This window comes from Periplaneta americana, chromosome 6 (genome assembly GCF_040183065.1).
Source record: "Periplaneta americana isolate PAMFEO1 chromosome 6, P.americana_PAMFEO1_priV1, whole genome shotgun sequence".
Classification (NCBI taxonomy): domain Eukaryota; kingdom Metazoa; phylum Arthropoda; class Insecta; order Blattodea; family Blattidae; genus Periplaneta; species Periplaneta americana.
Genome location: NC_091122.1, coordinates 80,575,067 through 80,602,306, shown reverse-complemented (window position 1 = coordinate 80,602,306; position 27,240 = coordinate 80,575,067). Strand labels below are relative to the sequence as shown.

General features: G+C 33.9%; 1 protein-coding gene and 1 long non-coding RNA gene across 7 annotated transcripts in view; one reads left to right on the top strand and one right to left on the bottom strand.

The window, feature by feature from the left end:
• The window catches only part of Fic (FIC domain protein adenylyltransferase), a 119,542-nt gene that overhangs the window by 20,409 nt on the left and 71,893 nt on the right, over positions 1–27,240 (bottom strand). For 4 of the 6 annotated variants that reach the window (XM_069828340.1, XM_069828339.1, XM_069828343.1 and 1 more), the window contains exon 3: positions 11,706–11,872. In XM_069828340.1, coding sequence (XP_069684441.1) covers positions 11,706–11,872 — 167 coding nt within the window. Of the gene's footprint in view, positions 1–5,545; positions 5,740–8,618; positions 9,776–11,705; positions 11,873–27,240 lie in introns of those variants that run through there. The other 2 variants (XM_069828344.1, XM_069828341.1) reach the window with 2 other exon arrangements.
• Positions 1–27,240, top strand: part of LOC138701456 (uncharacterized) — a 158,015-nt gene that overhangs the window by 96,851 nt on the left and 33,924 nt on the right. The window lies entirely within an intron of this gene.

Below are 27,240 nucleotides of genomic sequence, written 5' to 3'. Positions count from 1 at the left end.
AAGTATTTGATTATATTACTTATCTGTTATCTATGACTTCTAGATATATTTAAAGTCTGAAGTGAGGAAAGAAAACTTATTTAACTATCTCTGAAAAAGAGCTAATATTTTAAGGTTTCATGTGAATGAAAACAATGGGTTCCTTAGCTTTCAATTCAGTTTTTAAGTTAAATTTGCCACAAATTACTTACATTTAAATTAATTAAAAAATTAAACTATATAGTTTCAGTAAATTAAAAAATCAAGTTGAAATATACAGCTGGAAAAATAAAATTATTCAAATTTTATATATAATACACTGTATCATGTAGTGCAGAGATGGGCACAATTTTCGGTTACATGAGGCACTCGATTTGAAATAGTTTGTTTACTAGGAGAGCAGACTGCAGCATAGGTACTTACAAAAGAAGAACTACAAGAGGCATTAAAGAAGACGAAAAATAGTAAATCTCCTGGAGAAGATAACCTAAATTCATAATTGTATAAATATGCACGAGATCTATTTCGAGAAAGATTACTAAGATTTCTAAACAGAATATATCTGACTGCCACTTTATCGGAAGAATGGAAAAATAGTGTAATTATTCCCATATATAAAACAGGAGATAAACAAAATGTTGAAAACTATAGAGGGATTAGTATCCTCAACAGATGTTATAAGATATTTAGTAGGATTTTAAATGAAAAATTAAAAAAAACATGTTGAAATTTTCCTTCTGGAGTGTCAAAATGGCTTTAGAAAAGGAAGATCATATGTAGATCCATTATTTAGTATCAAACTATTGTTAGAAAAAAGAAGAGAATTTAATTTAGAAGCTCATATAGCTTTTATTGATTTTGTGAAACCTTTTGATAAAGTCCGCAGAGACCTTTTATTCGACATATTACAAGATAAAAATATTCCAAATTTGCTATTACAAAATATAATTGAAATCTACACAGACAGCAAAATAAGTGTCAAAATAAATAACTGTATATCCAAAAGAAAATTAGTTAATAATGGAGTTCGACAAGGTTGTCCACTATCACCAACTTTATTTAATATTTATATAAATGAAATTATTTTAAAATGGAACCAAATCTACACATCATGAATCAAAATAACCAGTGCTCTAACATTAAATACCTTACTCCATGCTGATGATCAAGTCATAATTTCCAATTCAGAGGATAATTTACAAAGAGATTATATACATTAAATAAAATATTAAAAGATTTTGGGATGGAAATTTCAGCACAAAAATCAAAAGTAATGGCATTTTTAGAACAAGACCCAGTCAGAAGTAAGATAATACAAAATAACCAATGTCTCGAACAAGTAAAAAATTTCAATTATCTGGGTTGTGAAATATCTTATCAAAATGAAAAAGATGTGAACAAGAAAATTACCAAATTTACACAAATTCTAGAAATAATAAACAGTACATTAAAAGCTAAATTAGTACAAAAATCTACAAGAATAAAAATATATAATACACTACCATTACCTTCCCTTTTATACGGAAGCGAGATTTGGACATTAAAGAAAAAAGACATGAACAGAATCAAAGCAACGGAAATGAAATTTTTCAGGAGGACAGCAGGATATACTCTTTTAGACCGAAAAAGGAATGAAGAAATTTTAGAACAATTAGAAGTAGAGACAGTAGAAGAAAAAATCAACAGATACAAATTAATTTGGCTAGATCATGTAAGAAGAATGGAAAATTCAAGAATCTCAAAAATTATGATGCAGTATAAACCTAGAGGACATCGTCGACCAGGAAGACCTTTTAGAAGACTGCTAGATGGGGCCGAAACAGGTATACAGAGGCCTAATTCGTGAAGGATGATGATGATGATGATGATGATATTATTAATCTTATTGATTTTGCACTATTTCCGTGGTGGGAATATAATGGTGAAGCAGTGCGCAGCCTCGCCCGTTCTCCTACTACGTGATGACATCACGCGGGAAGCATTGCAGACTCTCTTGGAGCTTGCTAGCTTAGCTCAGCTCAGCTCCGTAAGGTTTTGGAAGTGGGGTAGGTTAATTGATTATGAATTCCAAGAAGCTGTATTAACTAATCCCTTCCCTACTAATGTCTTGTCAGGAACGTGATGCGCTCCCAAAGCATAGCCGTCTAGACATGACGTGTTTGTGACCCTGCAACTTTTATTGACAGTTTTCATTCAAGCTGTAAAATGAAATTTTTTCAAGCTGTCTATTTAGAGGGTTGTTGTATGTTGTAAAACGATCTTTCGTGAAGAAGAGGAGTTATTTTCCTCTAAATATACGCGAAAGGTTTTCCAGAATTCTGTTTGAATAAAAGCGCATTGAAGTTCTGTCCTGCATTCCAAGTGGAATGAACAAAGTTTAAGAAAGGGAATCAGAATCGAGGTCTTGTAAGAGTTATTGGCAGTAAAGTGACATGACAGAAAAGTTTGTCTATGAAGCACAGCATTCACATGGTCAACATAAAGGAAAAAAGGATAACAATGAAGGGGAATAAACAGTGGTGAAACTGAATGGCGTAATAGAGTACAATAACGTTATGTTGTGGGTTGGCCATCAGGTCAGCGTCAGAATGAAGTCTTATACCCTTCTCCATTATGGGAAAATACGTAAAAAAAAACTACAGAAATGTTTTTTCAATATAATGTTTATGGTACTTTTCAGCTTTTCAATGTCTACGTAATTGCATGTAAGACCATGAAGAGAAGCAAACCCAGGAAGGAAAGGATCTATACAAATCTTCGACTAGACCTGGAAGCAGGCATTTTATAGAGGATTACCCTTGCCTAACTGAAGTGTTAGTGAAAGGGGAGGGGATGCTGGAGTTACGACGACAATATTACAAGCAAACTGTTGGGCTTATCCCCCCCCTCCCGTCATATACCTACCACCCACAGAAAAAGAAGCCAGCGAGAACCTGCAAAGTTTGTAAATCTCACAAGAAAGAAGCGAAACAACGTGGGAGTGCAAACAATGTTTTGTACTGGAGTCTTTCGAAACTTAACATACTGTTCAAACTGTTACCAAATTATGAGTATAATATCACAATTTGTAGTAAATGACCCATGTTTATTGCAAACGACCTACACCTGCCTTTAAATGCCACTTACTGCACACCACCAATAATTCACTGTCTGCGCGTGGAGATTTAAATAGAGATTCCAAGCAATAAACCCGTCCTTTTAAATCTTACAGCATGAACTTAAAGGTAGCAACAAGAAAACTTTATAAAAGAGTCAATAATGAACATATGTTAAAGCCAAGTGTCGAATTATTTACGTTCATTCTGGTGTACTGCTTTCGTTAGAAGATATCTTAAGTTCATGGACTCAACTCGGTTTGATCTATTCAGGGTGATGGACGGAATACGTTCTGAATCAGACCGATTTCAGGCTGGCTTTAAAGAGGCTGAAAATGTGAATTGCAACAAATGTCAAGTGTAGCATGATGAAGTGTCCCTAAAAGAAGACAAATTCGAAAAAAAAACGCATTTTCGATAAAATGTGGACTTAACGCGTTTTGATTCCGAGCTCCTCAAATACATTCAACAAAGTTTTATTGTCAACATTTTTACATTATACGATGAAAGAGTAATGGAACGGAGAAAAATTCTCTCCGGCGCCGGGACTTGAACCCAGGTTTTCAGCTCTACGTGCTGATGCTTTATCCACTAAGCCACACCGGATACAACCCCGACGTCGGACAGAATTGTCTCTGATTGAGTTCCAACTCTTGGGTTCCCTCTAGTGGCCGCCCTCTGCACTACGTCATAGATGTCTATGAACATAGCACCGAAGTCCACACATGTGCTGAGGTGCACTCGTTATGAGTGACTAGTTGGCCGGGATCCGGGTTCAAGTCCCGGCGCCGGAGAGAATTTTTCTCCGTTCCATTACTCTTTCATCGTATGATGAAGCAGAATATCTGCATGGAAATATCATATGTACTTCGGTACATTGAAATAATATAATTATGATATGCGTAAATCACAAAGTGGTTTAAGACGGCGCTTATTCCGTCGGATCCCGGCCAACTAGTCACTCATAACGAGTGCACCTCAGCACATGTGTGGACTTCGGTCCTATGTTCATAGACATCTATGACGTAGTGTAGAGGGCGGCCACTAGAGGGAACCCAAGAGTTGGAACTCAATCAGAGACAATTCTGTCTGACGTCGGGGTTGTATCCGGTGTGGCTTAGTGGATAAACATCAGCACGTAGAGCTGAAAACCCGGGTTCAAGTCCCGGCGCCGGAGAGAATTTTTCTCCATTCCATTACTCTTTCATCGTATGATGACGCAGAATATCTGCATGGAAATATCATATGTACTTCGGTACATTGAAATAATATAATTTTTACATTACTTTAAAAAAACACACATCAGTTTTTCATTCCAGTGATTCTGCATATTTCTTTTAGTAAAATGCTCCTGCACACAATTTTAATATCTGAATATTTTTTACATAAATTAAGTCCACAATTTCCACATCTGACATTTATTTTCGTAATGTGAACGGCTTTCTTGTTAGCAGCTAGTACTTGAAATAGACCTTGATTCACCCTCACGACCACTTCTGTATTATCTTCCTCACTTCCACTTTCTTTCTTCAACTCCGCCGGTAAATCAGTTTCCAATAGCACTGTAATATCACTTTCACCCAAAACATTAAGGCTGCTATTATCCACAAAACAACTCATGTCTATGTTCTGTATCCCTGAATACAACTAGATTTGAATAAACATCAATAAATAAATAACAAATTTACCAACTCAAGTTTCTACACTGCAAGTAAATGGTAAAGTGGAGAATTGAAACAGTAAATGACTTCAACGGCATTACAAACAGTTACAACAATGGACAAAAATCACAGAATTCAAACTAGAAAATGTTTAAAAGTGTAGGTCATATGAAATGCCAAGGGTGGGTAAAATCTGTCCACTAACAAATACTTCAAATTATTAGTCTAAATATATTTGAAATCTAAAACAGTACACATGTGTGCATACTTTATCATGTTAGAGACAAATAGAGTAAAGGTGAAAGCTGTCAGATTTCATTAATTCAAAACAATTTAGAAAATAAAAAGGGTGGGCAATTTTTTCCCAACCGTGATAATGCTAGAGTTAAGCGAGAAAATAATTATTTTATGCCCATTGATTGACGCCTTTTTTGCTCCTCTATTGACATTCGAGACAATTGAATCTTTCCATTTACTGAAGCCTTTTCTGTCTGGAAGTTGTTAAAAGATACCACAGCTTTAACATTTTATGGGACATGTAATTAAGTCCTTTTAGCTTAGAAAGTTTTGAAGAACTATGAGAAAATTATTCCCTTCTGCGGAGCGACTCATATGTGAAAAATTTTAACAATATGATACACAGGAACATACCAGTTAATAGTTATTATAGTTATATAATTGCTGTAATTACTCACGTTTCGTTATTTAGGTCTAATGCACTATCCTCTGATACATGTTCGTCTGAATTGGTTTTGGAAGTGGCCTGAAGAGTACATGAACTATTTGGCAATGATGTCATCAATTTCTTTTTCCTTCTCCGTTTTTCACATCTGTTCAATCTCAGATTATCTGTTGATTTTCGTTTCAAGCAAGACTGCGCCAGAACTTTTGTGGGTACAGCGTCTACTTTCAAATTTCGACTGTTTTTTGTTCATAATTTAGGAGTTTCTGCTTTAAAGGTACTTCGTAACTTGACTCCTCAAAATGAAGTGAACATATTCGAGCTGAAACAACATTAAGTCTTAAGATTTTTACCCCCTTTCTTTTCCCTCAAAGCAATCTATGGAATAAGTCAAACAATAAGTTTAACATGAAAATATATTTTGCAAATGAGTTGCGAAGCAAATAAAATTTAGTAACATGCGAGAAAACTCGTGCTGTAAATTGACTTCATTCTCCCTTCTACAAGCATGCAACCATTGTCTTGCCAAGTCTTCATTCTTCGGAAACCTATAATATTTTACGTCAGTTCCTTTTGTTTTTCGATTGTAACTCAAACAACCTGATACTGCACATCCAGGCATACTAATAGTATGTGTCACATTAATAGCATTACTGATACAAGAATAACATGCAATATAATATATACATAAACAAAGAATTAACACCATGCACGTACACACAACAGCTGTTTGTTTTGTTCCTCGAGGACTGCGGTGCGAATTAGCGCGCCGCTGCTGCTTCCCAAGTGACGACATGCGCAGTAGAAAACGAGTTTGAGTCAACCGTCTGCTACACCATTATATTCCCACCACGACTATTTCTAACAGTGATGTGCGGTGGCCCAACAGATTACCCAAGCAGCTGCGTAGTCAAGTTTTCTTTTCCTTCTTACTATTTATATTTGATTCAAATACTTATAACATTACTAATTATAAAAATACGTTGGTATTTGGTACGTATTGGTAAGTCGTGATGAGCTGTTCCATCTTGTTGGGGAAACATGTGGTAATAATCGTCGACCCAGAAATTCATCAAGAAATTCTGTGCGCTTTGATGATTGGAGAAAAATGCTGCAAGCCCAGAAAGAGTAGCAAAAAATATTTGGCATTCAGGAATACCTGAAGCACTTTGGGACAGTGCTAAATTTAAACAGTGTGTGTAACAGTGAACAAAGAGAGCTTGTGCAAAAGACGCCTTAATATTAGCTTGACACCATGTAATGAAGAGGCCATCACTGCACTTCCCTCTGTGCGACAAGTTTCTTACTGCAGTTTGAAAAGTCTTGAATATCTCTTAAAAATAAGATCAGAATGTGCTGCCGCTGTTTTGTCCTCACATCACGGAGGCACACAAACCACTCTACCACCCTTCCTTCAATCGTATATTGATAAACGAGAGAAAATTGCAATTTATTCCAGACGTCAGTTGTCTCATCAGCTAATATGGCAAAAAAAAAAAAATCAGATTTCTGTAATTGCTGTTTAATTTCCTTATTAAGTGCACTGGCAACAGATTCAATTAAATCATTTTGAATACGATTTGATACATCTTTGAATACTGTAGATGTCACCAAGTGATTTTTTAGAAGAGGGTCGTACTGGGCGGTGTAGTCCAAAAGTTCTAAATAATTACCGCGGTTGTTGGACATTTTCGACTTACCGTTTCCTCTAAATGAAAGTTCCAGTTTTGTACGTAAACAAAAGGCGTTTATAAGCCTTTTCAGAATGTCTCTATTGCGTGTTACCTTTTCATTATGTAGAATAATACTTCGTTGTGTTTGGTCACTTTGCTCAGTTTCATTATGCACAGATCCAAAAGTCGCGAGTGCGTTAAAAGCACGAATATGTGCAATAGAGTCATTCCACGTCAAATCGCACAGCAATAAAACACGACCTTGTCGGAAATGGTCGAATTTTTTTTTCATGAATTCCAGACATCAAATAAGGAGACCCATATTTTTTTATTTTCACAATTATTAATTATTTGTGTAGTTATGAATATTTGAAGTTACGCAAATTATGCGCGCAGTTATATAAACTCGCTTGGAACTCTGTGTCTACATATAATTGAGATTTGCGGTTTGGCGCATTTGAAAGACGAAATACAACACTTTTTATTACTTTAGGCATATCACAAATAAATTTAAAATTTGGCCTATTTTTTTAATCGTTTCTTTTTCAAAGCAAAATTACTATATTAAATAGCCAAGTTAAAAATCTGAAAAAAAAAAAAAAAAAAAAAAAAAAATAGACTTGTTCGCTGATGTATTATCTGTAAACTACTGCATTTATAAATATGGGATCGGCACCCATACATTTGTAACAATTTATTTTCCGGAGGCATGCACGCGCTCACGATGCCCAGCTAATGAACTGCTTGCAGCCATAGGCTAGAAGGCTGCCCGTGGAAATTCCCCGTTGCATCTGATGTCACCATACTAATCATCAAATGATTAATACCTTAAGGAACAGCAAATATCTTATCTAAAATTATTTTATTATTGTCAGATCAGCTAAGAGGGGAAACCCTTCACAGTGTTGTATGTTTATATTGTAATATAGCCAAGTGTTTGATGATAGCAAGGCTGGGTAAGGCAGTAAACTTTATGACAGTAAACAGATGGCAGGAGAGAAAAATAATCAGTTTGGGTTTGAATTTCGCGCAGTGACGTGACTTCTATACAACATGAGTGATGGTAAAGATCGCGTAATATATAACAAGTGTTTAAATCCATTTACCTTCCTAATCACGCTTTTAAAAAGAAAAGTACACTAAGACGCGTAAGTCGCGACTTATTGATAAAGCTCAATTTAAAGGAGTCTTTGAGTGTGCAAATATGTGATTTGTTCCGTAAAAATCAATCAATTTCCGCATAGGTCAGGTGAAATTATATGTGAGGCCGGTAGTTCTTGTGATATTAATAAACATGAATCAAATGAAAGTGCGGACAGAGAAAGTGATTATCCCAGTACTTCTTCTAGCAGTTCTATGGCTACAGTGCTAGAAATCAGTAATATTGAGGAATTAAACAAGAGTTTGATGTCAATAGAATCCCCTATCAAGAAAAGAAAGATACAACAAAACGATACCCCCGTGAAAAGTTTCAAAAGTAAAAGTCTCCCTAGCATGTTAAGTTTTTCATGTAGAAGATGCATCATCATCCATTCAAAAGTCAGCCATATTTTATTTTTGACGGAATGCAAAGAAAGGTACAACCTGAAAATTACATAGTTATTGTAGACTTTTCTGAAAATTATTCATTTGTAATACAAGATTCAATACAAGGTGTGCATTGGAACATATGCCAAGCCACAATACAATACAATTTTAATTTTACTTCCTACTTTATTTTATTTTATATTCTCTTATAGGCCTATTAATATTATATCTGAACTGTGACCGAACACGAGCGCTGCTTATTCGGTCTCAAATTTTGTTAATACTACTGTATCTCCTTTTTTATATTGATTGTATTATTTTATTTCTATTTCTCTTGTTTGTAAATATATTTTTTATTCTGTATATTTAAATAAATAAATCCTTTTGTAGTATATTTCAAAGGAGATACAGAAATTCGTTACAAAAGTAATGTCATCTCAGAAACCATGAAACATGACACCGATCCCTTTCACTTTTTTCAATCCGAAGCAATCAATTTATTAAAGCAAGAATTCAATGATATGAAAAAAATCATCTACTTTTCCAATGGATCAAGTGCAGAAAAAAAAAAAAAATTAAAATAATTGCTTACATGAAGACATTTATGGAATTAGTGCTGAATGACACTTCTTTGCAATGTCGCATGGTAAAGGTCCATGTGTTGGCATTGGAGATACTGTTAAAAGACTTGCCACGAGAGTTAGCCTATACAAGATCCTATAACAACACCAAAAAAACTGTTTGATTAGTCACAAAAAACATTTCTAACGTGTCATTTATATTTTGTCCATTCAATAAGCACAAAAATCACACTGAAAATTTGCAGGCCAGATACCATAATCTAAAACCAATAACTGGTACATTAAAATTACATTCTTTCATTCCATTGTCAAAAACTGAAGATTTAGTAAAACAATTTTCTTTCAAGAAAGAAGGTAGGCAAATGAAAATTTAAAGTGTGAATGAAAAGAAACATTTGAAAAGCATAATGTACAATTATTTGAAGATATAATAAGTAAATTAGCAGTGTTTCCTCGAGTAACTTGATCTGTACTGGGTGTAATGTTGCAACGTTCAGTCAATTATCCAGCGCCGATAAACCTCTTAGCGCGCTTTAACGCTTCCCGTCCACTGCTGCTGTGCTGACCGCTACACATTCTGTCATAAGTAATTAAATTTCCATTAAACTATTGGAGATCCCATTCTGATTTTTTCTGGAATTATTAAGAATACTTCAGTGCACCTAGTAGGCATTTTTTTATATTTTTAATAGGGCTATTTCACATTGATGTATATGTTTTAAAAATTGAATTAGAAAAAAATATTTGAAATAATTATATTAAAATTAGTTAGTAAATATTTAATAAAAGACAGTACTTTAAGCTTTTAAATGCATTAAAAAAAAATTTAACATCAATATCGTTAGAAATATGACGCTTTAAATGTTGCATTGTGCGACATTTTTAACGAATTTTAACATGTAATATTTTAAAAACATGTGGACTTAGGAGGAAATAAAAATACATTTGTTGGTTTATGAGACCCATAGAGTTGGTAAAAAAAATATGAACGCAATCAGAAATATGAAGGTCAAAATTTGTATAATTTTGTGCAATTTGAAGTGGAATGACTCAATAGCAACATCATGATCCCGTATTGCTTTAGTTAAATTACTGTATTTAGCTTTTGTTGCTGAATTAAATTATTATTATCACCAGACATAATCAAAACTTTTTATTGCACTTATATACATGTACACAATGTAACTACAAAGTACCGGTACAAACAAATGCGAGAGAAACAGTATGTTTTACACTCGTTCGACTTCGCGCACACAGCCAGCCCAGGCAGGCTACCGGCTGTTTGGGGTATATGCATCTACTACAGTCTTGTGAGGCGTCCCTCATTGGTAAGAAGTTATGATGATGTGGGTTGTCATGGCAACTTCCATGCTAACCTACATGCAGCACTGCTGGTGCCAGCTCAGGAACGCAGTATATGTACATTGTATATGCCCCATCACGCGACTTACAATTAACAAAACATATTTAGAAACGTTTCAGGACTTTATGATTAAATAAAAAGAAAGTTTAATCATGGATTTACGTAGATATCGTGATTCTTATAATCAATTAGTGCTGCCCAAGCCATGCTTGGGTTGCTTGGGTGGACTGCACGTCACTGATTTCTAATTTTTGTAGTCTTGCCAATGTTGCTGTATTAAGCATTTCATTTCCATACAATAATACAGGTTTAATGTATGTTCTATATTATGTAGTGTAGATTTCAGTTAAACATCTCCATTTACTTTCTGCAAGCCATTTCAGCACTAATAATTAATCTATTCTGTGCTTTCCCTATGACTTTTTGGATTTGTTTTTCCCAAGTGAGTTTTTAGTTCATTGTGATTCAAAGGATGGGTAATCTTCTGTTTCTTGGATGTTTCCATTCCTAAAATTTAGTGATTTTTTTTTTGTGTCACAAGGTAAAAATTTGAAATTTAGATTTACTAACATTGATGGTCATTTAATTTTTCTCGCACCATTTTGATAATTTATAGTGTTTTCTATTCATATAAATAGATAAATCTTTGATTATTTCGAGGAGCTGATGTCCATATAGCCAATTCATCAGTATACAATGCACATTTTACTTTTTCAGACAAACATAGTTGGGTTATAGGTCATTAATCACCATATTAAAGAGTACTGTATAGTGATTGAGCATTGTGTGCATGTTACTGCATATTCCTAATTTAATCATTTTAATTTAAAATATTTTAAATAAAAAAAACAGTAATAGCAAGGAGAATGCTAGACATAAAATTTGGCTCGTCAGTGATATTATAGTTATAAAAGATAGAAGGGAATATCGAAAGAACCTGACACAACTGGGTAGAAGTTTGGAGAAGAAAGAGAAAAAAGTACAGATAGATTTGTAATAGATCTTATAGTAAAGAGACGTAATAAGAGCAGCAGAGGGAGTAAGAATAGGAGTAGAGTAGAAATAGTGGTAGGAGTAGGAAGAAGATATGACGACTATGATTTAAAACAAGTGTGAGGTAATGTTCATTGATTTCAGTGACTACCTGTTAACAAGAGTGGCGTTAATATATTTCATAGCAGAGTCTAAGCCCAAGATCTCATTATGTTCCATGATGCTCTTGCCAGCAATAGCCATCCGTGTCTCCACAATGGACCGTGTCTGAGAGAGAGTCATAGTGTTGCCTTCTATTCCCACAGTATGATAGATATGCTGCAAGGAACAATAACATCCAAAAACCACATCAATTATTTCCCTTTTATCATTGTAAAATGAACACACTTTACACAAAAATTTGACATTAAGAATAAACATAAAGATAATAATGATGATGTGATGACAATAACGAGAAAGTGAAATTGAAGAGGAAGACAGAAAGGACTGACAATAATGATGTGGCAGCAGTAGTGACAGTGGCAGTAATGGCACCAACGATATCAGGAAAAATGCATGGATTTTACTTTCTGTTGGAACTTGGGTGTTTTAGTGAGCAATATGATCTAATTCCATAATATGTATATGCTAACTTAAAGAACTTTATTATTCCGTGACACAGTACATGAGGGTAGGCCACCAAAAGGGAACAGAGAGGTAGAACTTAAACTGAGAAAGATTAAATCTGGCATCAGAACTTGAATCCAGTGTGGCTTAGTGGATAAAGCGTCAGCACACAGATCTGAAAACCCAGGTTCGAATCCCGGTGCTGGAGAGAATTTTTTTCCGTTCTTTATCATATGGTAATGCAGAATTCTTGCACAGAAATATCATATGTACTTCAGTATATCATAGTCATTACTTTTATTGGCCAATATCTTAATACATAAAAGTGAATGTGGGTATGTATGTATGTATGTATGTATGTATGTACTCTATACAAATCTAAATGCTTTGATCAATATTTGCACATTTAACCTTCATAACCAGGAGAAAAACATAGGCTGCATTAAAACTGGACAAATGGACGTTAAATTTAAAAAAAAAAAAAATAAATAAATAAATAAAAATTAATACGATGAAACATTCATGCATAATATTAAAATGCAATGTTCTACAGTCAATTGTTCTTTATTATTGTCTGTTGTATTCAACATCGACTTTCACGAGACCATAGAAAAAATAACATGAAATTAAAATAACATTGTTAATACATCATGGAGGCCAAAATCTAGACAATTCATGCAATAAATACCTTTACGCAGTCCAGAACTGTATTATGAGTTTCTCGATACAGTTGTAGATAGTAAGCTGTGTTTATCCAAATGAATTCTTGAATTCTTTGAAACCACAAGGATTGCCACCATATAATAATAATAATAATAATAATAATAATAATAATAATAATAATAATAATAATTTAATTTGATCATGTCTCTCATCAACACGTTGAACAAACCCTCAATGCTATGCCTATACCTCCAAAACTCAAGAAGCTTATAACATCGCTTTTAATAGGAAATTCTACTACTATCACTATTAATAAAACTACAAAGACAGCCCCTATAATGATCAAGCAAGGAGTTGCACAGGGGGCTCCACTCTCACCATTTCTATTCAATGTTGCGATTGACTTCGTGATGAAGGAATTAAGCGAAAGTAATATCTCTGGAGAATATGAATACAATATATCACCTCAATTAAATAATCTTTCCATTCTTGCATTTGCAGATGATCTAGTATTATTGTGTAAAAATAAATCTGCCGCTCAATATTCAACATCACTGACTATGAATTCTTTAGCTAGAATTGGTCTTGAAGTAAACCCGCATAAAAGTAATGTTATACACCTACGCAAAGGATGTCTCTGCTCTGATTCCCTTACCTTGATCGATGGACAACGAATATCTTGCATCAAATCAGATGAAGTCATCAGATATCTTGGCATTACTTTTAATGATGAAATAAAATTTAATGCGGCAGAACTAATTGAAAAATTGACAAAAAGTCTTAATCAGCTAATCACTTCACCCTTACTAATGCCGGACCAAAAGATAAATATATTAAATCAGTATATGTGGTCTCAGTTGGTTCCCCTTCCAATGTGCTCCTTTAAAAGATCTTAAAGTGAAATTTCTAACTGATATTGACAAACTGATTTGCAGTGCTGTTAAGGAAATAATTAACATTCCTACTGACACCCCGGATTCTATGATATATGCATCAAGAAGATTGCGAGGTTTAGGAGTCTTTAAAGCCCAGTGGGAAGCTTACCTTCAGCATTTAAATATTTGTCAAAGACTTTTACACATTGACAACCCTCAAGTAGCAGCCACTCGGAATCTTCCAAACGAAATTGAACATTGCATCAAACAATTACCAATTACCTTCGATTGCTCTGAACGTATTTCTTCTCAAAAACTAAGAAAAGCACTGCGTGAAGATTCTTTTCATCAATGGAGCAAATTGAAAAGTAAAGGTTTGGGAGTTGTTTTCTATTCTCACTGGAAGAGAGGTAATTCGTGGATCTCAACCAAAAAGGGACTTTCGAGCAGTCAGTGGACGCAAGCCATTAAGATGAACTGTAATACAATACCTGTACGTACTCTTCCTGGTAGAACTCTTGACTCAACCTGTTGCAGAAGATGCGACGAGCAAGAAACGCTTCCTCACGTCTTGGGTTTCTGCCATCATGGAGAATTGCTCCGAATCAACAGATATACTACAGTTCGTTCTCTCATTGCATCTTCAATCCGTCAGAATGCTTCCTATGAGGTCTATGAGGAGGTTGGTTGCGTCTCTTCTGATGGCTCTACCAGATGTGCTGATATCATCATAATTGATCGGCAGAAGGATAAGGGTGTCATTCTTGATCCCACAATCCATTTCGAAATGCATGAGCAACAGCCACAAGTCATCTATGAGCCTTGTTGTCAGCATCTCGGAGCACAATATCACATCACACATTGAACAGTTTTTGGGCTCATGTTTGGTGCCCATGGTACCATTCCACAAGAAACTTTAAATCAACGTAAACAACTTAAAATTTCTGATGCAACGATTGATGCCATAAATCATCCTTAGCTATAATTAGATTCCACAAGAAACTTTAAATCAACGTAAACAACTTAAAATTTCTGATGCAACGATTGATGCCATAAATCATCCTTAGCTATAATTAGTAATCATTTTTACCCAAGAAATTTTTATTGTAAATGATTTCCTATGTTTTCTTATCATTAATCTTAATGTTTTTTTTTTCTTTCAAATTGTCACATAATTGTTTTTAATCATTGTTCATTGTGACTTGATTAGTAGGCCGATCTATCGAACCCTTATTTAGGGCAGCTTTTGTTGATACAAATATCTCTCTATCGAATCACCAATAGTGCTATTGCGAAATATTGACCCAACAAAATTATGCAATGGAACAAGAATTGATGTGAAAAAACTCATGCAAAACGTAATAAAAGTGACAGTATTAACTGGAAAAACGAATGAAGATGCTTTTATCCCACATATTCCTATGATATCTATTAACATGCCTTTCGATTTTAAGCAACTGCAGTTTCAGTGTGACTAGCATTTGTAATGGCTGTATTAAAATAAAGTTCAAGGACAGTCACTCAAAGTTGCAAGCATTAACTTAGAAACTCCGTGTTTTTCACATTGTCAATTACGTGACTTGCTTTTGAGTAAGCACATCTAAACATTTGTCTATTTATGCAATAAAGGGGAAAAGAAAGAACTGTACGCATATCATTAATAATAAGAATACTACATGAAAATAGTGAAACTGCAGTTTATGTATGTATGTATGTATTTACACTGCAAATGGGCAAGCACAGGGTATACACAATATAAACAATACACAGTAAAATTACAATACACAATACAATTATATACACAATACAATAAGAATACACAATACAATTTAACACAATAATTACAATTAATAATAATACATAAAATAACCTAATTAATAAGTGAACCTAATTTTACAATACAACCTACATATTTATAGGCCCTACATAAGTTTCACATTGGTACTGATAATAATCTTTCACTTTACTCTCATTTCACTCGCTGTAGTGGCACTATGATGCATTTCACTGACACTCTATAACACATTTCACTGACATTATAGAACACATTTCATTGACACTATAAATTATCACTGATCAGAACTATTCACTACACTATAAAACCATGACTTCACTGACTCACCACGCTTCACTGATGCAACAGCTCAAATAAGACACATAATTACACCCTTATGCATACTTATAATCAGAACTACATTTAAACTAAAATTTCAAGTTCCCATATGAATCAATAAAACGAGTCATAAAAAGAATATGTAACAGCGAACAGGCAAAACATCAAAATTCAAAATGGAAAGAATCATTCAAAGATCCAAAACTAATTCCTGATCTACCTCGAAAATCTGCTGTGGCCATGTTTAGATTGATTACTGGTCATGATTGCCTCAGTAAACACCTCCATCGTATTGGAGTACTGTATTCACCTAAATGCTTACTGTGCACCAGAGAAGAGGACACGGAGATGGAGCACCTGGCTAATTGTGAAACTTTAAGGCAATTTGTAGACCTTCCATCAAAATATTGGGAAGCAAGAAGGATGATGACTTCACTGTTAAATCCAGAGCACACGCACGCACGCAAGCACGCACACACATTTAAACTAAACATTTCTAGTCTAAGACCCTCTTACATGCTATTTTAAAATAATTTACAATTCAAACTCAAGGGAGTAACTCGTCAGACTAAATAAATACATGTCACCTTACAAAATTAAATGTTAAATGTCACCTTAATTTTAATTTACACTTTATACACAACTTTTTAAGTTATTCTTGAATCTCCTTAAGGAAGGACAGCCCTCAAAGACCGCTGCAGGTAGATCATTCCAATCATTTATAGTTCTATTTAAAAATGAGAATTTACCTACATCTGTTTTCTGTTTCCTACATTTGATTTTAAAATCATGATCGTTCCTACCATAGTACGTTGGCTTCTCTAACTGAGCGGTTATGTCTACCCATGCTTTCGGACCTAGATGTGCTCTACACAATGATGTTATTCTAGTTTTCCTACGTCTGTTTTCCAAAGTTTCCCATTTAAGTTCTTTTATCGTATCGTTTCAATCTTCTCTTTTACCTTTAACAAATTTAGCTGCCCTATACTGGATTCTTTCTAAGAAATTTATCTGATATATTCTATAGGGATCCCAACATGTAGTTCCTTATTCCATTAACGGTCGCACTAACGTTAGATATGCTATTTCTCTCGATTTGGGGCTAGCCTTTTTCAAGTTTCTCATAAGAAAGTGAAGTGCCCTCCATGCTTTACCTGTAACATTATCAACATGCTCTCCCCAAGAAAGTTTGGAGTTTAAATACACTCCTAGGTATTTACAACATTGTTCTTGCGGAATTACAACACCACTGAATTCGTAATTTAGAGTAGTTTCCTCTCGGGTTTTACAAAATGTTATAGATTTACTTTTAGTACCATTTATTTTCATCCTATGCATTAACGCCCAGTTATAAATTTTATTCCAGTCTGTTTGAATAGCATCCACATCTGAACTACTTCTAATCTTTCTATAGATAATGCAGTCGTCTGCAAATAGCCTCACATTTGATGTAATATTCTGGCATAAGTCATTTACATATATTACAAAGAGTAATGGCTCCAGAACGCTGCCCTGTGGCACCCCTGAACTTACATTTCCAATTTCCGATATTTCATGACCTACTCTAACTCTCTGGGTTCTACCTTTTAAGAATTCTTGGATCCATAGCACCACTCTTTTATCTATTCCTAGCCTACTTAACTTATCTATTAATATGTCATGTGGCACCAAATCAAATGCTTTCGAAAAATCAATCACAACTGCATCGATTCTTCCGCCTCTATCTACCTCTTCATCTAGATCCTGAACCAGCGACGTAATTTGACTATCACATGAGAAGCCTTCCCTAAAACCATGCTGGTGGTTGTAAAACCAGTCTTTCGCATTTAGAACACGACGAATATAATCCGATATCAAATGCTCCATGACTTTACATACGACAGATGTAAGGCTAATCGGTCTGTAGTTTCCGACATCTAATTTATTTCCACCTTTATGTATGGGTATCACTATAGCTGATTTCCAGTCACATGGAATAGCTGCATTGTTTATGGAAACATGAAATATACGCATTTAGTATGGAATTATGGCCTCAGAACCTAATTTAAGAATCTCTGTAGCAATACTATCTGGTCCTCGAGACTTCCGATTTTTTAATTTCGTTATTCTCTCTCTAACCCCTTTGAAAGTTATTTTGAAAGTCGAATTTGGTACACAGTCACGCTCTGTGACACAACCACTCCTATCAGCGGCATTATTATTATTATTATTATTATTATTATTATTATTATTATTATTATTATTGAAAACCGAAATGAAATAGGAATTTAATAAGTCGGCCTTTTCTTTGTTATCAGTTATACTTTCTCCGCTTTGATTTCATAAAAGCACTACCCCTTCATTTTTTCCTTTTCTCCTGCGTACATAATTATAAAACTGTTTCCAATTGTTACTTTCATCTTCTTTTAAAATGGTTTTTAGAAAATTTTCCTGAGCTATCCTTTTTTCACACTCAAGTTTCTTAATTAATTCGACATATTTATCTCAATGCTCATGGCTTCGCTTATGTTTACTAAATGCGTGCAATTAACCTGCAGTAGTCTTAATAGGCCTGGCCTTACTTGAACATTCTGGATGTCTGTGGTACCTCGTCATCACTGCTGGTCTCCGCCGCCTGCTGATAGGTCTTCGACTGCACTGCCCACTGGTAGTCCCTCAAACCCTCCGACTCCTGGTAGACCCTCGCCCCCGCCGACCACTGGTAGTCCCTCACCCCTGCCATCCGCTGATGGTCGTTCAATCCCACTGCCCGCTGATGGGTCCTCGATTCTATCATCCCATGCTGTAGAAACTACCCGCGAGAAGAGGGCTCCCATTTCTGCAGCTCCCCTCCGATTTAGGTGGAGTCTGTCTCTTCCAAAGCATCTGTCGTCTATCCAGGAGTTTGGATCGACGAAACGTGCAACAAGACACTCCACTACCCACTCGAAAGCTTTATTCACATGACCCACTTTTCTCCAGTTCACGTCCCTCTGTCTGACGATTTCACTGATGATGATCCCAGCTGCCATTTATTTCTTCTTCGTTTCCATCACCAAGTCATATATGTTTGCCATGATGTAATCAACACAATGATATTTTTATCATGTTCCTAATGTAGTATGTCAATGTACGTTAAGCCCACTGAAAATAACACTGTATTTATTCTAAAATATATCTCTTTCAAAATATTGTTGCTTATGTCCAAAAATGTGTTATTGCACAATTCTATCTGTGCAATCATGTTGCCAATGTAGTATGTTAAGCATTGTGAAAAGAACAATCTCTTAATTTCTAAAATACATACCTCTCAGAATATTATTCTTTATGTTAAACAATGACTTCTTGCGAAATTATACTGTATCTGTATTCTGTATATAAAAAAATAATATAATTAACATGTTCTGAATTTGTGAGATATAATTTGTCAAAGCATATTTAAAAAACCTGGTATGATATAATCAGGCATACAGCAGTCAGCTCATGATGACACCCCAACAGGTTCAGACTGGGAACAAGGAAATTCCCTATTTATTGTCAGTTGTTTCTGAAATTCAAGTGAAAGCTTAGTGATATGAAATTACGTGAAATGCATGTCAGTAGAGTTTCAGATGAATGTATAAATCTTAAAATTATTTTATTTCTGCCTCTTGCAATGTCACATGTGCAGTGAGGAGGAAAGGTATATAGTCTGTATATATTTTCGTTTGGGTTTACATTATTTATAGTTTGATTTTTCTATTATTTTATTTGGATTTCTGGTGATGTGGAAGAGAAGACCTGATGGCCTTAACTACGCCAGAATATATATATATATATATATATATATATATATATATATATATATATACAATTAAAAAAAACATTTTAACGTAAGACACATGATGAAATGTTTTCGTTTTGGTGCGTGATCTACAGCTGTTTTAAAATGAGTTGATCCTCACAGGCATTTCACATTCATGTAAGTGGCTTTATGTAAAAATTCATCTTTATGGACGAAGAAAGCTTAGTAAAGACAATTAGTTTTGGTTGTCTATAGTTGAGTTTATGAGATTTCCGAAAAGTCTAACAACCAGTTTAATTAAAAATAGAAGCAAAAAGGAAAACCCGAGCAATGCAGGGTGCTTTCAGGTAGTAAAAATATGAGATAAAATTTTTAAAATACCACGTAACTTTAAAACGCCATGTTATTGGTTTGATGTCATCTCATAACAAAATACAAGAACTATTTCCAAGTTGGACGAGGTGAATCAATCTTTCTACATTTATATTTTTCATTCCCAATAATTTTTTGTTCATCATCAATTTAAAACTCTACTGTAACATCTATTCTTGCTAAAAAAAAAAAACACACACACACGCACACACCTGTGTGATATATCATGTCACAGTGCAAAAAAACATTGATTCTGTCACTTCTGTTTAGGACTTACTTTCTACTTCACAACACACTTTCCAGTATTGCTCTTTACTTGAACGTATCTTACAGCATTATCCCCAAAGTTTCCTCTACAAACACTTAACTATTACAGGATTTACAGGGAAGCTAATAATTAAATAAATTTCATATTATATCAATTAGGAAAATTAATGCTAATGATATATGATATATTAAAACCCGTTAAATTAACAACTTTTAATAATGCACTATGTAAAACAATAGGAGAAGACATTTCAGAGGGAAGTGCAATAGGTAGAAGAGTACGACAAGAATGCCCTTTATCACCTAGTCTGTTCAACATCTACTTGGATGATTTAGTGAAGAACTGTTTTCAGAACATGGGAGAGTTGATAGTAGGAGGAAAAGGAATAAAGTGCATAAGATTTATTGATGATATGAGATAGTTAGCAGAAAATGAGATACTGAGCACTGAAGCTCAATGATAGCTGTTAGCAGTATACATGATGATGCAAACAAGATGAAGACAATGGTTATCACACTGAGCTCTATACTAAAATGGAGTAAACACTGTACGTTAAAATATCGTACCACTAGGTTCATGTGAACATATCTCTCTCTCTCTTTCTAATACAATTGCTACAACAATACTACCGGTACCTCCCAAATCCGTGTATCATATTGAAATTATTTATATTGTGGGTACAATAACCCAGTATCTATCAATTTGATATGGGCTATGAATTCTCTAAACTTTTATATAAACATCATAAACGAAATTAAATATATAATGTGATCTACATTACTTCTAAATTAAAAAAAAATCATATTAATATAAACATATCAAAACTAAAGACAAAAAAAAAGTCTTATCTCTTCTAGTGCACATATTTACATGTACTACTCCCGATGAGAAGGATATATATGTGTTAGGGAAGGTAAATATTAAGTTAAAATAAAATAAAAGGATAAATATGGGTTGGGGATGGTAAAGATTAAGTTAAAATAAAAAGATAAATATGGGTTAGGGAAAGTAAAGATTAAGTTAAAATAAAATAAAAGGATAAATCTGCAGTGCTCGGGAAAAGTGACATAAGTCAGTTTCCACAAACCTTTTTTGATAATTTATTGGCAACTTACACTGGTTTATGTCGATTTGATTTTTTCTGTATGAATTATTGTAATAGGAGAAATACTTATGTATTTTTTTCCAAGCGAGCAGATGTTCCGTAAGTTGTCAATAAATTATCAAAAAAGGTTTGTGGAAACTGACTTGTGTCACTTTTCCCGAGCACTGCAGAAATATGGGTTAGGGATGGTAAAGATTAAGTTAAAATAAAAGAAAAAATATGGGTTGGGGATGGTAAAGATTAAGTGAAAATAAAACGATATGTATGGGTTAGGGATGATAAAGATTAAGTTAAAATAAAAGGATAAAAATGGGTTAGGGATGGTAAAGATTAAGTTAAAATAAAAGTTACAGTATGGTACAAGAAAACACATAAGTATATTCATACAATTTTTATTATACTGTAGTAATAAATCGGAAGTTATATTTTGAATTAGAAAGAATTATTCGCCATTAAAATTGTATAATTATTGCTGGCTTCGTCACAAGTTTAATTACCTTATATCTAATATAAAAATAATAATGTAGCTAAATTTACCAATTTTTACATATAAACTTTTACCTTATAACATAAAAATTTATTATACTTAATTGTATCTGATATAAGAGCTCAGTTTGCTCTATTGTTCATAAAAGTACACATTAGTAAAAAAAAATCCAAGTACAAAAATAATAAATACCAAAGAAGGGTACACAAACACAACAAGAAGAAAAAATTCTTTACATTAATTTATCAAAACAATAACAACACACACAAAATATTACATATTGCACCGAAAAGTCAACAGTTAAATATACTTCAACAATACGAAATATACAAAAATATGTGAGTAAAATAAAGTAGGCCTAATCTTAGCATGTACTGTACGCTTCCACAGCCGGAGTCTATGTGATGAAGGTTTACCAGGCTGAAATGCGTGGTCTACTGGTATTGTTCCTACCAGATGTTTCGTCTGCTACTGTGGCAGACATCATCAGCGGTGAGGTATCCTTGGGCGAAGTCTTGTCCTTGGTGTACCTGTGACAACTGATACTGCGACTGTTCGTCTGTCCTTATTAGTAGAGCAAGAGACAGGGTGTGGTATTCTAATGACAACACAACAACAATATTATGAACGAAAATGAACTTCCAGCAGATACGAACTGCACTGTCAACAGAACACCACACCCTGTCTTCAGCTCTACTAGCAAGGACAGACGAACAGTCGCGGTATCAGTTGCCACAGGTACTTAGCCCAAGGATATCTCACCACTGATGTCTGCCGCAGTAGCAGATGAAATGTCCGATAGAAACAACACCACTAGACCATGGCATCTCAGCCCAGAAAACCTCCATCACAAAGTAGGCCTGCTTAGCAATTTGAATATATTCACTTGTTTGTTACTCAGTTACTAAGATAATGTTAGGAGCAGTTTGATTATACCACTTAAAACGTATGTAGAATTTTTGTTGATTAAAGCCAGAGGGGTGAAAGTGTTATTGAACAAAGAGAAACAATTCATAGTTTAAGAACCAGGAGACTTGTAGCACTGCAAGGTGAAATACCGTCTTGTAATTGAATAATGTGGCGACCATCTTACAATTTGTTCATTGACGACAATTTATTTAGTCACTTAGGAATATAGTTAATACAATCACTTTCATGTGTTAAAATATTATGTGTAAAGTGATTCTAAAGTTTTAAAAGTGTGTAATTAAGATCAATAATCAAGACAAGGTAATTTATTTTGTGTTCTGTGGTCGACGAAAACTGTGAGCTTGTTTGGTGTTCTGTGCTTATTATTGAAAACACACGTCCACTCGTGAATAATAATGTCATTATTTTGAATTTTAATTCTAGTTTAATGGTATGACTATAGCTTTGTATTATTAATTGTTCAGTTATCAGTGAAATGTTAGAGGAAGCTGAAACTCAAGAATTAATGTAATGTTAAACTTAGAAAGATGAGTACAGCAAAGGTATGTAAAAACATATTAACTAAATCCAGGGTTTACATTTGATATTTTTATTCTGAAATTAAATACTTCGTATAATTCTCAGGATGCATTAATGTCGTCCTGATTTTCAGTGAACGAGATAGAAAAAATAGCATTATCTTTTTTTCATACAATTTTATTCTCTTCAATTTAAGGGTATGGCAACTCAAAAGGGTTAAAAATGAAGAACTAGACGAATACATACAATATTCGATTTAAGTTCAAGATTCAACTAGGTTTATAATGAATGAAGATGTTTATTGGTATATCAGGGACAAAGTGCTTTGTTCAAGTCTAGGAATGATTATTGTAGTCAGTATCCATTATTTTCATCTGCCTTGTGCTTCAGTGTTTGATATTTTATGCTTCTAAGTTTGACATTTTATCGTTTCATGAACAATAAATGGACATGGCAGAAAGGCAAAGAAATTAAAGATATTGTAATTAGTTTTTTGTAAAAATAAAGTATGAATATACATGGCAGAAAGAGATTTTAAAGTTACCTGGTACCGGTATTGTATTTTTTTTTAAAGACTGTATAAGTGAGCATGACACAAAGGCAAAGGAATTAAAGGCATTGTTGGAGGTTAATGTGTTTTTCTAAAACGAAAGTATAAATATAAATGACAGAAAGGCAAAGAAATGAATGACTGTAATCTGCTTTTGTAAAAAGAACATATAAGTGGACATGATAAAGGTAAATAAATTAAATGCATTGTAATCTGTTTTTCAAAGCCAGATTTAAAATAAAGAATACATAGAATTGGATAGCCAAGACTTTATTTATCTATTTATTTACTGTAGTATATACCTAAACAATAGCTATTTCAGCAGTCATTTAACCTTCTTCAATTTTCCTGTATGTTGAGTAGCAGAGATTCTACGAGAGATAATTCTACACTAGTGTCTGTATCTGATTTGACAAACATTATTTTTATACCGGTACTATTATTTCCTCTGTATTCTATCATAAATAGATAGATTTGAATTAAAACTGACAGGATCTACTTTTAAATAATTCAATACCTTATGTAAGACCTAGTAAAATTATATTATTCTACTACATATACGAGTATTTCTCACTTATTGTCTTTGATAACTATAAGAAGAGTAATGCCAATTCGGTCAATTTTTGCAATTTTCTAAATTTAATTGGGATTTAGTGTAATCTTACTTCGGAAATTAATATTTATTTTGACCTAGTTTACTCGATGGAAAACGGATCCATTTATTCCATTGATCTGATGTGCAGAAATTATTTCCCAGTTTACAAGTATTATAATAAAACAAGACTAATTGTTTTACATTTATTAAATTATGTTATTGTTTACTGCAGTAGACCTACTCTTTAATTTTACTAAATGCTTTTAAAAGACAAAGTATTATAGGTATTAACATAATGGATAAAGGTACCCATCTATTTAAATACGTATAATGGTTGTAAAAGAATAATTATAGCAAATACTGAACTTTTATTTTCATTTTCTGACAATTCATGATATTTGTTACCATTATCTTGCCCAAGGGGTTAATTAGGATGGCAATGTTTTCATACATACAGGTTGTTTGTTAGGCGTGTAACATTTTCAAATGTACAGCCAAAGCTTACTTACTTACATATGACTTTTAAGGAACCCGCAGGTTGATTGCCGCCCTCACATAAGCCCGCCATCGGTCCCTATCCTGTGCAAGATTAATCCACTCTCTATCATCACATCCCACCTCCCTCAAATCCATTTTAATATTAACCTCTCACGTGCGTCTCGGCCTCCCCATAGGTCTTTTTCCCTCCGGTCTCCCAACTAACACACTATATGCATTTCTGGATTTGCCCATACGTGCTACATGCCCTGCCTATCTCAAATGTCTGGATTTGATGTTCCTAATTATGTCAGGTGAAGAATACAATGCGTGCAGTTCTGCGTTGTGTAACTTTCTCCATTTTCCTGTAACTTCATCCCTCTTAGCCCCAAATATTTTCCTAGGCATCTTATTCTCAGACACCCATAACCTCTGTTCCTCTCTCAAAGTGAGAGTCCAAGTTTCACAACCATACAGAACAACCGGTAATATAACTGTTTTATAAATTCTAACTTTCAGATTTTTTGATAGCTGACTAGATGACAAAAGCTTCTCAACCAAATAATAACAAGCATTTCCCTATTTATTCTGCGTTTAATTTCCTCCCGAGTGTCATTTATATTCTTACTCGTGAATGAAAACTAGATTTACAGTCATTAATTCGTTATGTTAATTTAATATCTAAATTTCAGTACTTTACTAAGTGTCTTAACAATGACAATAAAACTTTTTAACATATAGTTGTTTGTCGTAATGGATGGCTAAAATTAGAAATCATATTACTCCAACAATAATAATTTTCTCACTCCTTTATGTAAGCATAGCTCGGTTACTGTTGTGAACAACAGCATTCTAGTTACTAGTGCGGGTTTTCTGCATAATTAGTGATACAATTATTGCATTGAAGATGGTTTCCAGAAGTAAAATAATGCTAGAACTATTACATTAAAAAAAATATGATCCCCATATTACTGCTACTTATTCATCTAAGGAAATGAATACACAGCCTCTTTCAAGTGAAGATAATAGCCGTTTTGTAATAAGTCCAGAGACAAGTACAGCCACTACTACGAAAACATTGCAGGATGTGGATTTGCAATGCAGCTTGATATGGAAATACAACTCTCAGCTGGTATTGTTATTTTTATATGAAATTAATTATTGCACACGTGTTCATTATTTGCTGTTATGAATTTTCTTTTATTATATTTTTATAGTTAGAAGTAAATGTATTAAAATTGACTCTCTTATATTTTATAGACTTCAAAGAGTCAACATATTCCAGGTAAATCAATGGCTTAGCCTTATGATTGTAGGGTAAAATGCAAAATACGTATCATCCAAGTGCAAAGAAGCGAAATTTTCACTAATTATAGGAAATTTGGCAATTTTAATAGGGGACGTGATTTTTAACAGTCTTGTAGTGGTGATTGAATGTAAAAGAAAACATGTGTAGAAAATTCTAAACGGTCTAAAACAGGCCTGCACAAGGTTTGCGCTCTCCGAGCCGGCTCACAGCTCATGAGCTGTTTGTGCAGGCCTGCTCTAAAACATTGAAATTCTTTTTTAATGTTGATAACTCGGGAAAAGAAATATGCAAGAAGACGTTTCTCAATACTCTGGTTATTATGAAGGGCGTACTACATTTTGCTATTCAAAGCAGGACAACACAAATGGACAAACGGAGTGGGTATGGATCTACAAAAATATCTCAGGAGTTGGTATCTTTAGTAAAAGTTTACACTAACAAATTTCCTACAATGTCATCCCACTATTGCAGGAACGATTAAAAAAGAAATGCTTGAGTCCAAAATTGAATATTGCAAAGATGTACGGACTATACAAAATTGAATGTAAGGATACTGGTTTATAACCTGTCAAAAACAGTTTTACCATAATGTTTTCAAAACTTATTTTAACCTGTCCTTTCAATGACTACGTAAAGATCAATGTTCTAAATGTACAACCTATGAATCATCTAATGCGGAACAAAAGCTAATATTAATGCAAGATAAACATAACAGACACACAGCACTAAAGGACAGAGCAAGAGAAGAAAAAGAACTTGACAAAAATGAAGCTAAGCTAAATCCTGATACAATACATTCTTGTAATTTTGACTTACAACAAGTTCTGTATGTCCCTACAAATCCAACGAACCCATCCTTTCTGCAAAACAAAGTTAACTACATATAATTTTACTATATTTAATGTTGGAGATAGAAGTGGAAAATGTTACATCTTCTTCTTCTTCTTCTTCTTCTTCTTCTCCCTTCAAGGTTTAGGTGATATCACCTGTTCCGGTCTCTATCGTCCAGCCACCTCTTGCGAGGTCTACCCAGATCCCTGTTCCCGATCAGGCG